Source organism: Polyodon spathula, chromosome 15, assembly GCF_017654505.1.
Source record: "Polyodon spathula isolate WHYD16114869_AA chromosome 15, ASM1765450v1, whole genome shotgun sequence".
NCBI lineage: Eukaryota > Metazoa > Chordata > Actinopteri > Acipenseriformes > Polyodontidae > Polyodon > Polyodon spathula.
In genome coordinates, this window is record NC_054548.1 from 31,790,309 (window position 1) to 31,806,764 (window position 16,456).

The 16,456-nt window shown below is 39.3% G+C and overlaps 1 protein-coding gene across 1 annotated transcript in view; it reads left to right on the forward strand.

Moving 5' to 3' along the window:
• Positions 1-16,456, forward strand: part of LOC121327812 (trafficking protein particle complex subunit 10-like) — a 142,538-nt gene that overhangs the window by 46,413 nt on the left and 79,669 nt on the right. Inside the window, exons 4-6 of the mRNA XM_041272020.1 lie at positions 5,962-6,158; positions 12,569-12,764; positions 13,407-13,518. Of these exons, the coding sequence (XP_041127954.1) occupies positions 5,962-6,158; positions 12,569-12,764; positions 13,407-13,518 (505 nt within the window). The remainder of the gene's footprint in view (positions 1-5,961; positions 6,159-12,568; positions 12,765-13,406; positions 13,519-16,456) is intronic.

Sequence of the window (16,456 nt, forward strand, 5' to 3'; positions counted from 1 at the left end):
ATGCAAGGGATAGAAAAGCATTTGAAGGGTTTCCCTTCCATGAGGCCTGTTGAGGCTATTTGGCAAAAACCTGCTGCTTTGCACCATGCCTGCCCAGAGTAGATAAATTCCACAGGGTACCAGTGTATCATAAAAACACCTTTTCAAACAACCTAAGTTGAATACCATCATGGCTACACCAACTGCAGGTATGTCTTCTAGATCTGTTTATTTTATTGGGTCTGATGAAAAAAACAAGAAATTGATAATTTCTTGAAAAAGATTACTCTGCCTCTACATGCAGCATGCAGATCAATAATTATCAGATCCATGCAACTAAATACCAACATATGCTGTGGAACCAGCTCTCTAAAATTTTACAATCCCCTACACCTGAAAATCTGGAGGTTACCATGTAGCTAGCAGAAGAGGGAAAAAACACTGCCAAACTTCAACTGCAGGTTGAATGTGATACCATTGATACAAACACCAGAGCCGTGGCTAATGACATCTCTGCAAGGCGGTGCATTCAAATGAGGGCATCTTCCCTATCAGCAGACACCCAGACAAAAATATTGGAGCTACCCTTTCAGGGTCATCTTTTATTTGGCACCAACCTTATGGATCCCTTGTCTGACATGAAAGAGGCTAGGCAGGCAATTCAGTTTTGTTCTTCTACAGGGAGAGGTACACCATGCAACATGTTTTTTTTCAACAGGCAGAGGTGATTTAGAAACCAACCCCCTCCATTGCCAACGGGAGGAAGGGTGTCCCATTGTTTAACCAGCTGGGAAGGAATTACATCAGACCCCTGGGTCCTGGGGCTTATTCAACAGGGTTACAGGATTCCATTCCAGGTTTTAACACCATCAACAGGCATCATTCAGATGGTTTTAGACTGGTCAAATCCAAGGGGTATCTGCAGGAGGAAATATCAAATATGCTGCATTCCCATGCCATAGAAGAGGTCCCCTTATCTTCACAGAGCCAGGGCCATTACTCAAGGTACTTCTTGATACAAAAGAAAAATGTGAAATTCAGCCCCATTCTAGACCTCAGACACCTGAACAGTTTCATTCTTTTAGAAAAATTCAAGCTGGTATCTTTAGCCATTAGCAGTTCAACCAAGGGACTGGTTGATTTTCATAGATCTCAAAGATGCCTAATTCCATCTGCCTATACACAAGGAATACAGAAAATATCTCTGATTCGCCATAAAAAAACACCAATTCAAGTTCAAAGTCCTTCTCTTTGGGATCTCCAAAGCCCCAGGGTCTTTACCAAGGCAAAGGCTTTGTTAACTGCACATCTTTGGGGCATGGGCATCCACGTCTATCCATATCTAGATGATTGGCTGGGAAGAGCTGCTTCCAGAGAGAAGGATTTGGAACACAGGGACAAAGGACTCTGTCTTTTTCAGGACTTGGGCTTACTGGTTAATGAAGAAAAGTCATCTCTCATCCCAACACACTCTAATCTTCCTGGGAGCACAGTTCAATACAATATCAGGAAGAGTTTAGCTCACAGAAGAAAGAGCTGCCACAATCCGACACATGGTAAAACAGGTCAAAGTAGGGACCAGAATAACAGCTTGTTCCTGTCAAGAGTTTCTGGGTCACATGGCAGCATCAGTCTTTCTTGTAAGAGATGCAGCATTACATATGAGACACACGCATGTCTCTCTTCTTCTTGGAATCGCACTCTACCAGACTCCCACCACATAAAAGGTCTCCCCAGGGGCAACCACAGAAGCCAGATGGTGGCAGCTTTCACCACGGGTAGGTATGGGGATGCCACTATCTCCACATCCTCCTACTCTCCGTCTATATACAGCTGCTAATATAAAAAAAAAAAACAGTACTGATCGTCACAGACAACACCACAGCAGTAAATTACATAAACCATTAGGGAGGCCCAAAATCGTGGGACCTCTGCACTCTAGCCATGAACATCTGGACCTGGTGCAGAACACGGGACATCTCTTTAAGGGCGTCTTACTTACCAGGACTCGACAAAAGTGTAGCACACGTACTCAGCAGGGTAATGGCACCCCACGAATGGAGGATCCGCCCAGATATAATAGGGGGGGTATTCAACGAACTAGGTCACCCAAATATAGACCAGTTTGCAACAGTAGAAAATGCCCAGCTACCACTCTTTTGCTTCCGGTTTCACCAGGAGACAGCAATAGCAACCTAATTTAAGCTTTCCCAGCCTTAACTCTAACCCCAGAGGTACTCAGGAAGGTGAGAAGAGACAGTGCCAGTCTCATACTAGTAGTCCCCTACTGGCCCAAGAGGTATTGGTTCTCGGAGATTCTGGAGATAACCGAGACAAGACCCATACATTTTCCACTGAACCCCGATCTGTCATCGCAGAACAGGGGGAAACTACTTCACAAACCAGCACTTGCTGCTTGGAGATTGAACGGCAACAATTGAAGGATAAGGGGCTATCGGAGTAAGTGGTAAATATTTTGCTCGCTTCAAAGAAACCGTCCACCTCTCAAGCCTACTCAGGTAAATGGAGGGAGCTTGTCTCCTGGTGCAAATTAAAATCCTTGCACCGTTCAAACATTCCCCTCGCGGAATTTCTGTCTTACCTTAGTCACTTATTCCATAAAGGTCTCTCCGTGTCCTCTATTAAAGTACATGTTGCGGCAATCTCTATCATTTTACCTGGCTGGGATAATCACCAAGCGTGCTCCCATCCATTAGTTACCAGATTTATTAAAGGGGGGAACCATCTAAACCCCCCAAGTAAATGTCTTTCTCCCCAATGGAGCCTCAGTCTGGTACTTAACAAGCTCTTGGGTCCTCCCTTTGAACCCATGGCAACTTGTGACATGAAATACCTGACATGGAAAACAGCATTCCTGATGGCAGTGACATCTGCAAGAAGGGTAAGCGAGCTCCAAGCACTGGTTATTGACGCTCCGTATTTTAAGTCCTTTAAGGACAGGATTGTGTGCAGAACTAATCCCCAATTCTTACCAAAAGTAGTAACTGTATTCCATGTAAATCAAATATAACATTTCCAGTTTTCTACCCCAACCCCACAAATCAAAGGAAGAAGCTAGAATGCATCTTGTAGATGTCAGAAGAGCCCTAAAATTCTACATCCACAGGACCATCGGTAGCAGACCATCAGGGCAACTTTTTATCTCCTTCAACTCGCCTGACAAGGGGAAACCTGTCTCTAACAGACGATTTCATTCTGGATAACGTCATGCATTGAGTTCTGTTACAGGCTTGACAGTAAACAGTTCCAAAACCCATCAAAGCACACTCTGTAAGGGGAGTGGCTACTACTTGGGCAAAATTAAAATCTGTTTAGATTCAGGACATCTGCAATGCTGCCACTTGGGCATCTTTTGACACTTTCATCAAACACTATAACTGCAGTGTTTCTTGCTCTCAACTTTGCTCATTCAGTTTTATCTGTGGTTTTCTTCTGCTAACATCTAACCTACCACCCCTCAGTCCACATGCTTTGGTATAGTTCACACTATGTGGAATTCATCAGACAAGGGAAGAATACGAAGATTACCTTTTAATACGGTTTCTTCATTGGTTGATGAACTCCACACACCTATATCCCACCCTCTGTTCCCCTCTCTTTTTCATTTCTATTTTTGGTTTGTTTACTTTATTGAAATTTGGACAACCTGACGTGGATATGAGGTGGGATTTTTTGGAGGAGGAGCAAGCAGTTAGTGCTAATAAGGATTATAAAAGGGATCTCTGGGAAAGAGATCTGGTTCTTTCTCCTGACCCAAGCGACATGGAGACTGTTCACGTTGTGTGGAGTTCATCATCCAATGAAGAAACCATATTACAGATAATCTTCGTATTATCTTTGTTTAGTAGCTGTTTTATCGACCTGTGTTTGATGAAATTAGCAGTAACATGTGCCTGCTGTATTTGACTACATCCTGTTTTGTTTATATACTGTAGAGGAAGATACTAACCACTCTGGCTGTCATCACATGACACCACTGTAACGTATCGAATGTGTGGGAGATACTGCAGTTTTTTTTTTTTGTTGTTGTCCCATGGTGTAAACTCAGCGATCACATGCTAAAAAAACCCCCAAAACATTAGGAACCACGTGTTTTTGATATATAGTTACTTTGCATGAAACCTTGTATTCTCAGACTTCTGTGTGGTTTAGTTGGTGTTGGAAAGAAAATCAATTTGCATCTATTTAACATATTTTTCTAAGAATATTATTTTGTGATCCCTCTATTTATCTATTACTTTATACTTTATTTGATCTTCATTTTTCTACCTGACAGGTGTGGCATATCAAGAAGCTGATTAAACAGCATGATCATTACACAGGTGCTGGCGACAATAAAAGGCCACTTTAAAATGTGCAGTTTTGTCACACAACACAATGGCACAGATGTCTCAAGTTTTGAGGGAGCGTGCAATTGGCATGTGGACTGCAGGAATGTCCACCAGAGCTGTTGCCAGAGAATTGAACGTTCATTTCTCTACCATAAGCCGCCTCCAACGTTGTTTTAGAGAATTTGGCAGTACGTCCAACCGGCCTCACAACCGCAGACCACGTGTAAACGCCAGCCCAGGATCTCCACATCCAGCTTCTTCACCTGCGGGATCGTCTGAGACTAGCCTCTCGGACAGCTGATGAAACTGTGGGTTTGCACAACCGAAGAATTTCTGCACAAATGTCAGAAACCGTCTAAGGGAAGCTCATCTTTGCGTGCTTGTCGTCCTCACCAGGGTCTTGACCTTACTGCAGTTCAGCGTCGTAACTGACTTCAGTGGGCAAATGCTCACCTTCGAAGGCCACTGGCATGCTGAAGAAGTATGCTCTTCACTGATGAATCCTGGTTTCAACTGTACTGGGCAGATGGCAGACAGCGTGTATGGTGTCGTGTGGGCGAGCGGTTTGCTGATGTCAACGTTGTGTACAGAGTGCCCCATGGTGGCGGTGGGGTTATGGTATGGGCAGGCATAAGCTACGGACATCGAACACAGTTGCATTTCATAGATGGCAATTTGAATGTACAGAGATACCGTGACGAGATCCTGAGGCCCATTGTCGTGCCATTCATCTGCCGCCATCACCTCATGTTTCAGCATGATAATGCACGGTCCCGTGTCGCAAGGATCTGTACACAATTCCTGAAAGCTGAAAATGTCCCAGTTCTTCCATGGCCTACATAGTCTTTTAAATTGTTGCATGTTGCGTTTATATTTTTGTTCAGTGTAGTTTTTTATATTTACGCAGAAGATACAATAGTAAATGATCAAAGTGAAATTCAAATAAATAGTAAAAAACAGAAAACTTACAAAAATTGGTCTCATACCAATAAACCCATGTGTTATAATTGCACCTGACTACTCTGTACTGTGTGAAGCACTCATCTCTGTTTTCTGCGCATGCACCATCTTTGGTACTGCTTTCAGAAAAGTGCATTTTTGTTTTTATGTGGGAGCCATAGGCAATATACTCGACGTAAAATGAAAAAGAGTGGTGTCACATTTGTACAGACTTCACTGCCATTTGACTTTTTATTTGCATTTTTTATCGAGTACCAAATAAGCAGCAAGCACCAATTAGGAGCCAGTAGGGGCCAGTCATGTAAACTACTTTAGCATATCACGGTAAACCGTGAACTCGATAACCTTGGAAAAATGGTCATGGTAACAAAACGGTGGAAATGTAAACTGGTATACCATGACATCCCTCGGTGCCAACATTGGTCAAGGAGTTGAGTCAATAGATTTCATTGCAATGCTGCATGTATCTATCAGTTTGTATTTTGAATACAGTACTGAAAACAGTATTGGAACCTCGCTTGCATGCCTCACATTGCACTTGCTGTGGTACAGCAGGTGAGCATCTGGTACATATTTGGCAAAGTGAGCCTCTGACAAAAAATGTTTTCCTGTCAGGTTCATATTATATTGAAGAGTTGTCCCTCACTACATTGCCTCTTTTGTTTCCTAGGATACAGAGATTTACAAGGCAACAGTGAAGGAGGACATCATCAGATGGCAGAATTTGTTAAAGACATACAACACAGTTGACTGGCTGATTGTGGTGGTGGAGAGTGATACCAAAAAGAAGAATAAAACCAACATTCTTCCCCGGACATCTATAGTGGATAAAATAAGGAATGACTTTTGCAATAAACAGAGTGACAGGTAGCAAAATGTCTCATTATTATGAAATTCAGTTAATGATAATGATCTAAAATACTCTTCATTAACCTATTTACAGTATGTAGTGGCCTCTGATTGGTTAGCGTAAATGATTTGTGATTACTTGATTGACTATCTTGGAAACTGTTAGTCGTACTTGTAAAATATTCCTTTCGAGATGCTCCATATTCTGTAGATTTAGGTATATTCGTTGTTTGTATCACTGGCATATTCAAACTGTTTGGATGTTCTCGTACATAACTTGCTGTATTTCCATTATTACATATTTAGTTAAAATGCCTTTGTAAGGTATAAATGAAACAGTACTGAGCTTTTAATATTTTTTTTCAGTTTTACAGTGCCAGCAGACATCTCTGAGGTGCTTGTGTTAACTTGTAATTTACCTAGATTACTCTAGTAAAAACCAAGCTGTATGAATGAGTAACTGTATGTAAAAATAATGTGATACAATGACAAGATGCCCTGGATAAGGGCGTTAGCTAAGAAATTATTAATAATAATAATAATAATAATAATAATAATAATAATAATAATAATAATAATAATAATTATAAATTATTATTATTATTATTATTATTATTATTATTATTACAAAACAAATCGAGCAATATCACGCCAACAGTGTTATTTGTAACAACATGTCATTTAAAATACATTTCAACCTTTTTAATAACATGCTCATTGAAGAATATGTCAAAAATAGTCCGAAAAGTCAAAAATAATATGAGCACCTCAGAGATCTACCCCTGCTGTAAAAGTAGCAGAGAGAGGAATACTGTTGGGCAAAGTGAGAAACCTACCATTAGTAGCAGGGTGGTCAAACATATTTTTAGATTTAAACAGAAAATAAATCAAATTTATTAATCCGTTAATCTGAAACAAATTTAAAAAAAAAGTTATTTTAAACCATTAAAAAAAAAAACTTTAATGCACAAAATCACCTTATTGTTTAACTAGAAGTCAATCTTGGATTTACTGTGCGCGCTGCTCTAACTTTGAGTTTCAACAGTTAAAAACTGCAAAATGTTTATATTAAAATAATAACGATTCCAATAAAAAAGTGAATGTGTGCTGCATTGCTGTGTTAAAATAACAAATCCCTGACTTGGTTGTACAATATGTGCTTCTAAAAACACCATCTCATGTAAACCGCCTGTCGAAAATGGAAGGCACCTTATGAGCAGCTGCAGTAAAACGCGTAGGAGTCATTTAAAATGGTAAAGTTTTATTACAATATTAAAATATGATCATTAAATGTGTGAGGGCACCGATGATCCGAACTGCCCCATCAAGTCACTGGAGAAGTGTGTAATGAAAAATGTCTGAAGAATATGCCAGCTTTCTATCTTACCAGTGTTGGAAAGTAAATACAACTTTATATAGTTTGTTTAAATATAGCTGATACAGCATACATAACAAAATAAATAACAGAAAATGTTTTTGAAGTTCATACCTCATAGATACCTACGTGTATTAACAACTGTGTATATATCAGACTTGTAGGACTCGACCTTGTGTGACTCAGACTCGAACATTCGGGCTCCATGACTCGGAGATATTAATGACGACAAGTCCTTTTTAATTTTCTATTACCCAAATAATATTACAGTTACTAGGAAACCTGTGTACAATAAAAACCCACACAACGAAACAGTGTCTAATCACTGGTTAACCACCACAGACCAATTTATTTTTTCTGTCTTCTGCATTACATTTTATGAGAATAAATAATGTCATTTCTAAAATGCATTCTTAAAAAAATATGTAATTTGATTTTGCTGAACTTCGTGAATCTCTGGTTTGCACTGAAAACAATAGAATGTTGGTCACCTTAATAATTTTGAGTTTATTCTTTTTGTAATTTTTTGGTTTCAGTAATCATATATAAGTTATAATCATTAATTTTGAGCATCTTAATTCATATCAGAAAGTCGCTGTGTGATTAAATATTCTGTGCGTTGCTTCTAATCTCCACTCGTTTCCAGCACATGCCATCACTGTTTACAGCAGCTAGATCAGACTGATATGACAGAATGACTGATAGCAAAAAATACCACTTAATTTATCAAGATGAAAATAATACGCTGTGTAGCGTCAATCTAGAAATCTGGCTGTGTGAACTTCATGCTTTCATTCCATTATGAACCTACACAAAGGGGAAATAGCTTACTTAAATGTAATGTTTTTGTATAAAAGATAAATACATTATCTGAAATCAAATTAACTGAAGCACAATCTCATAAATGCATCATTGTACTACAGGCTTAATAAAAGTGCAAATGTAATGAAAGTGAAACATAACATTTCTGTTTTGCAAAATAAATTATAAAATGAATACTAAATGTACTTTTTAAGAACACAGTGTGTGTGTGTGTGTGTGTGTGTGTGTGTGTATATATATATATATTTTTTCTTTTCTTTTTAGACCAATTACTGGTCTGTTTCCAGTTTAAAAATATATATGTATAATTAATGGTAAATGTAACTTTTTTTGACAATAGGAAAACACCCATCAGATTGCAATTGATTGCACATGTACCAAAATGTGACAGCACACGATTTACAATCAGACAACGTACCACTTTCTGACTTTAGACAAGTCAAGTTTGTATGCATACCACATTCTGACACTACACTGGCTCTGTAGTCCAGATCATGGCTTCTATCTGAAAAACAACGTCCACAAACTTGAACTTAAAGCTTATCTATAAACTTCAGGTATTCAAACAGTATTCCAATTCCAAAAGAAAATAAGATAGTGACAGATGAGTTGAAAAATAAATGCAAATAAAATAATCTAGCTAGAAAAAATAAATCTAAAAATCTTTTTTTTTTTGTATTTTTCCTGAGGGATATCAGACTATGTCCGTTAAGTAAACTGTTGCCCCACTACCTGAATGAAAATTCATTTGAGTTTGTTTCAAGGACTTGTGACTCTGACTCTGGGACTCGGACATGGACATGGACACGGACTCAAGGTTTGAGGACTTGACTACAAGTCTGGTGTGTATATACACACACAGTGCACCCTCTTTATAACGCTGCAGTCAGGAGCCATAGGGACTGTGCTGTTTTTATTCCGCCTTAAAATGAGAATACTAGTGTTAGATGAATGTCATTATGGGGCAAATAGGAGCCATGACTGTACCGCCTTATAACGTAGTAACATGAGGTTTACTTGTGCCTTTTTGTTGTTGAACAAGCAAACAAAAACTTAAATTGAACTTTAAACACTTCAAATAAAACAAATGTGGAAATGCCATTATAAAATGGGTGAGGGAGTCACCATTTTGGTTCTCGTTTATTACATTCCAAATAACAAAAAATATGTAATGTATACAATCTATATAAAATTCACTGCACAACATTTCAATCTATATAAACATCACTACACAACATTTCCAGCAAGTTGGGCACTGCTTAAGCAAGGCATTTCAGAATGCCTTTTTTCTGCCCTGTGACATTCTGACTCGCTTAAAGTCCAAAGCACCTTTGACCATTGTCTTTTTGTGCGTATTTTAGCCTTTTAGTCTTGTTCCCCTTTCTTAATGGGTATTCTTACTGCAACACATCCTTTTAGTTCTGATTTCATACTGTTGATTTGATGGACAAGGACACCTGTGCCTTCTGCCAGTTCTGTTGTCAGTTTAACGCTTATCGTCTTTCTGTTCCTTAAGGATATTATCTTCAAGTATTGCTCATCCTTGTTAGACAGCTTTTTGGGTCTTCCACCCCTGGGTTTGTCACTGACAGATGATGTTTCTCTTTACTTGTTCATTATGCTTCGGATACCACACCTTGAAAATTGAGTGATGCAAGCTATTTCATTCAATGTTTTTCCAAGTCAATTTTATTATAATAGTAGAAACCACTAGTGGAGGCTTTGAGTAAATTGTTGATGCTGATAATGCATCAGAGTAGAGTGAGACTTTTGCATCGCAGTGTGTGTGTGTCTATATATATATATATATATATATATATATATATATATATATAATATATATATATATATATATATATATATATATAGATATATATATATAGACACACACACACACACACACACACACAGTGGCTTGCAAAAGTATTCAGACCCCTGACCAATTTTCTCATATTACCAAATTAAAAATGGTACATTGAAATTTCATTCTGTTTGATATTTTATTTTTAAACAGTGAAACTCAGAATCAGTTATTGTAAGGTGACATTGATTTTATGTTGGGAAATATTTTTAAGAAAAATAAAAAACTGAAATATCTTACTTGCTTAAGTATTCAACCCCTGTGCTGTGGAAGCTCCCAGTTTGCACCTATGAAAGAAATTGCCCTAACGAGGACACAATTACCTTACCATTGGCCTCCACCTGTGAACCATTAAAGTTGCTGTCATATTTTCTGGTTAAAAACCCTGCTGTTGAAGGATTATTGGTAAGGCTGTGAATCTGAAGGAAAATGAAGAAGTTAGAGATAAAGTAATACAAATGCATAGATTAGGGAAAGGGTACAAAATAATATCCAAGTGTTTGGATATCCCAGTAAGCACAGTTGGATCAATAATCAGGAAGTGGAAGCTGCATCACACCACCCAGGCACTGCCAAGAAAAGGCCGTCCATCAAAACTCAGCGCTCAAACAAGAAGGGAGACTTGTGAGAGAAGCCACAGAGAGGCCAACAATCACTTTGAAGAGCTACAGAGTTCAGTGGCTGGGAGTGGAGTAATGGTGCACCAGTCAACCATATCAAGAGCTCTGCATAACACTGACCTGTATGGGAAGGTGGCAAGAAAGAAGCCATTACTCAAAAATTACCACCTGAAAGCACGTCTGGAGTTTGCCAGAAAGCATGAGAGTGACCCAGCTGCGATGTGGGAAAAGGTTTTGTGGTCAGATGAGACCAAGATAGAGCTTTTTGGCCAAAACTCAAAGCGCTATGTGTGGCGCAAACCTAACACTGCCCATGCCTCAAGACACACCATCCCTACAGTGAAGTATGGTGGTGGCAGCATCATGCTGTGGGGATGCTTCTCATCAGCAGGGACTGGGCATCTTGTTACAATTGAAGGAAGAATGGATGGAGCAAAATACAGGAAAATACTGCAAGAGAATCTGCTTCATTCCGCTAAAAAACTGAAGCTTGGGAGGAAATTCACATCTCAGCAGGACAATGATCCCAAGCACAAGGCCAAAGCAACATTGGAGTGGCTCAAGAACAAAAAGGTGAATGTCCTACAGTGGCCCAGTCAAAGTCCTGATCTCAATCCCATTGAGAATCTGTGGCACTATTTGAAAATTGCGGTCCACAAGCGTCGTCCAACCAACCTGAACAACCTGGAGCAAATCTGCCAAGAAGAATGGGCCAAAATCACTCCGACACTGTGTGCAAAGCTGGTACATACTTACCCCAAAAGACTTAAAGCTGTTATTGCAGCGAAAGGTGGCTCTACCAAATATTAATGTGTGGGGGTTGAATACTTATGCAAGCAAGATATTTCAGTTTTTTATTTTTCTTAAAAATATTTCCCAACATAAAACCAATGTCACCTTACAATAATTGATTTTGAGTTTAAGTGTTTTAAAATAAAATATCGAACAGAACGAAATTTCAATGTACCATTTGTAATTCAGTAATATGAGAGAATTGGTCAGGGGTCTGAATACTTTTGCAAGGCACTGTGTTTGTGTATTTATATATATATATATATATATATCTATTATTATATATTATAGATATATATCTATAATAATATATATATTATATATATGTTAATTGTTTTAGCAATAGAAAGTCAAAGTTAGTTCAGCATGCGCAGTAAATCCAAATGGACTGGGTTAATAATGAGCTGATTTTTGTGCATTAAAAGGCCTTTTAAATGGTTTAAAAAACATATTTTTAAAGTTTTTGTTTCAGATGTCTTTGTTAAGTTAAACTAATTCATGCCCTAATTCATGCCTCTGCCCTACCTCCACCATCCACTAGGGACCAGTGTGTGCAGGTGGAGGCAGACAGATGACACCGGCGATAGAATAAAGTGCTATCATGCACGTTTATGTTAACACACTCCTAAAACTCCCTCTCCCCAAACAAAGGATTCGGCTATCCTTTTATAGCACGTGCCTTCTGATTTAGATTTTTCCCATCCCTGCCAAACAAATTCAAAATATATAATTTGTAGTCACCCAGTTTTAACAAAAACTTTCTACCTGTGCAGGGCTTTGTGACCTGTCACAATGTATAATTAAACCCCTCTGAGACCTGGAGAAATGTTAGTTATATCAGGGTGTTCACAATAATAGGCTTTTGCAATTTGCTCCATCAGAACAATGAAGAAACACTAATTCACAAAGTTAATTGAATTTCATTTACCCCACTATTTTATGTTTTAATCTTCCGTAGATGTGTGGTTCTATCTGATCCTTTGAAAGACTCTCCCCGCTCTCAGGAATCCTGGAGTGCATTCCTAACAAAACTCAGGACGCTGCTACTCATGTCCTTTACTAAGAACCTGGGCAAATTTGAAGATGACATGCGAACACTGCGGGAAAAACGGACTGAGCCAGGCTGGAGCTTCTGTGAATACTTCATGGTCCAGGTGCAATAGAAATGTTTACACCCTGCTTGTTTACACTGAGTCAAGATTCAACATCCATTTTCCAGTAGTCCCACTGTTGCTTAATATATTTACACAAAACACATTTTCTGAACGGATAAAATTAGTTTTAATCGTATAGCTCCAGCAATAAACAAATTAGTGTCAGAGTAGCAGTTAACCAAGGAGTTAAACTGTCTGGTGTTGCATGTGTTTCTTTTGAAGAGAACCCTTTCATCACCCCATGCAGATAAATGTGTAGATGGGCATGTAGTGAAGGTTCCAGTACAGTTACTGTATTTTAAAGAAGTACTCATCCAATTGTGTTGAAAACTTATATACACTTTGCATAAGTCCAGATCTTTAGGATATCAGAATTTAGGGTGCACTCTTTTACAGTAAATGTAGCTTCTGACTGGAAATGATATTTGATAAAAGTTATTCCACTTACTGCGAATGTAGGTCATCTTGAAATACTTCATGGTACTGACTTGGTTGGCAGCACAGTCTTCATAACCAATGTATACACAGTGCTGTGGCTATAGGTCAGAGTGACACCATTTTACTGAGTATGCTCCTAATGTACCTGATGGCTATCTGTAGGTTAAGTAAGCAAATATTTTGTTGGCTATTTCTTTTTTTAAGGAAGAGCTAGCGTTTGTGTTTGAGATGCTGCAACAATTTGAAGATGCCCTGGTGCAGTATGATGAATTGGATGCTCTGTTTACACAATACGTCGTTAATTTTGGTGCTGGAGGTAATGTTCTATTTTCTACATTGCTTTTTGATCAAATGAATGGAAGAAAACATTTAACAACTGAAAAATTAACAAAATACTAAAGTTCATATACAAAATAATTCCAGTAAATCTTATCTGATATGCATTACCTTCACTTCATTGCTCTCATGTTTTCCTAGATGAAAGAAGCACGATTATGTTAATTGTGTTGTGATTTTTAATGGAATTTTTCTATAGCATGTATAAACAATAAAATTGAACGTAAAGCACTTTTTCCCACGCTGTACTTCCCAGTAATGGAATTCATCCAACACACTTCTGAAAGTTTGAGTCCGTGAAGGAAAAAACAATGTATTAACAAAAACATTCTAAGTGTTTGTTATTTATTTTCTTAAAAAATACCTTCTTGACCGTAGATACATTGGCTTGCATTTACCAATCACTGGTTTTCTTATGACTGACATATTTGCAATTTTGACCTAATTCCTTCATTCGATTTTATGAAGTTGACCAGAAGTACAGCACTGATGTATTCTTCTGATGTAAGATTCTTCTCCAGCAACTTAAAAAAAGTACCATTCAAGTTTTTTATTTCACCTTCTTTTATTTCACCTGCATATAAGTAAGATTGATTGGAATTATTTTGTTAGCACCATGTAGTTTAATTGATAACTAAAATATTTTGCATGATCATATTTAGAATTATATAAAGCATATTATGTCTTGGAAAAAGCCATTTAATTTTCCCACCTGTAAATTATATGGTGTCTAATAAAGCAGTAACTCTTTTTTTATAGAGCTTGGAACAAAATAGTACTTTGTTTAAAATGCCATCTTTCCCACCCATGTCTAGCTCTGTACTATTTATTAAGTAGATAGGTACCACAATAGAACATCAGATATGTCTGAAATTTACATAACAATAACAAATAATGTGCTGGTTTTATCTGATGAAAAATGTTGTTTATTGTTTGTAATTAATAGTTTTTATATATAAATTAAATTTCAATGACGGTTTTATGCGTTGTACCATGGCAAGTAAACATCACACAGTTCATGCCTGGCTTCCACTGCCAGTATTTTTTTTTTTTTGTGTCCATCCTGCTTCAATTTCATAAACAGAGTCCTGCAGAGTCCTTACAATGGAGTTTATACATTTTAAAAACCTTAACATATCCAGAGAAAACATTAATTATGTAACTATAAGTAAAATGGTAAAGGTAAAGACATGTATGTCCTCGCCCGCGGAAAAGATGAAGGCCAGGTTCCAGGTGATCAGCAGAGATGAAAAAGATCTGGGCAGCTGTTTACCACCATGGAACTGTACTCGGTGAATTACTGTGGGAACATTCAGCGCCACCTGCCCCGCATTTTCCCATGGGGCCCCATGGGGCTGAGAACACAGATTGGCCACAGGAGGACATACTGTCCATCACTGCCTCTGAGGAGGTGGGCGAATAGGAGCTGGCATATTAATAAGTCTGTCTTTCACAGAGTCTGCTTTGTGATTTCTACCCCTGATGTTTTGTACAAGGAGTTCTCTTTCAAGTTTGAAATGTAACCATTACTGAAGGGGTATTTACCTCTTAAAGACCCAAATTGATGTACCAAAGCTGCTCTTAGAGTCTGTGATGAAGTCGTGACCCGTCCCCATCCCCGTCCCCTGAGGGATGAAAAGGACTGCGCTTACAGATCTCTCAGCAGCACTGCGCAGGACTGAGGTACTCGCTTCTGTTGTTGTTGTTGCTTACAATTTCAGCCACACTTTATGCCGTTTTGGTGACAGCTTTTAGTATCACCATTGTAAAGGCATTTAGTCCATTCTAACAAGCAGACTTCCCTCGGTCTCGTGTGTGGTACTGACTGTGGTTTTGCCAGTGGCTTTTAGTGATGGGCATCCCTGTACGTTGCCACCCGCTGTGACTCCGAACCAGTGGACCTGTACCGTACTGGGACCATGGTTACCACACTGATAACAGCAGACCCGGTGCTAAAGCCACTGAACCAGTACTGAACCGACCCGGTACCGACCCTGTGCTAAAGTCACCAACCCGGTCCTATGCATTGCCAAAGCCACCAAACTGGTCTGGTGCCGACCCAGGTTCCGAACCAGTACTGTACTGGTCCTGAACTAGTACCAACCCGGTGTTAAATACACCAAACCAACCCGGTAACCTCCAGGTATGACTCGGTCAATATCTATAAGCGGATTGAGGCAGCACCTGTACATCTGTAGCTGTACACTGCATTGCTTGCTCCTTGCATCTTGCCTGGGTTCTTTCCCTGTGAGACATGCAAGGCCAGTCTGCCTATTGAGGACAAGCACGGCAGGTGCTTTTACTGCCTTACTTCTGCTCAGCGCTCTTCCCTTATCACCTTCTCTTATAGAGGTGACTGCCCTAACAAACAGTGTCGGATTTCGGAGGTGATCCTCGAGAGGGCCTATTCAGCCAGATTGTTCGCCGCACAGCTAGGAAACTACAACAGAATCCTGGTATCCTACCAGTCACATTTGCTGTTGTCCCTCTAGAAGAATCACATGCCCTAACCAGCTGGATGAGCTGCACCTGGTTAACAAAAACTTGCTCTGTGTGTCCAAGCTCAACGGAGAGGCTGTAGTTAGAAACCTGGCTATGCTGGTAGTTGCTAAAGGCAGCTTTGGCTTTCACAGGCACGTGTGTCTGACGGAGACAAACCACCGCTGTTGAACGAGATGCTGCAGCGCTCTCACTGCATGCTTGGGAAGCTGGCTCACCTGCTTCCCAAGTGACCACCTCCAGTACGTAAACCAGCAGCAAACTGGCACCCTAGGGCCCAGCAGCCGTTCAAAACAGGCCTCGTCGCAGAGACTTTAATAGGTTCCTCCATCCTGCGCACAGACAGAAGCCGCAGACCAAGCTACAGGCTAAGCAGCAGTCATAGGAATTTGCTGCCATTGGCCCAGGGCCCCTTCTCA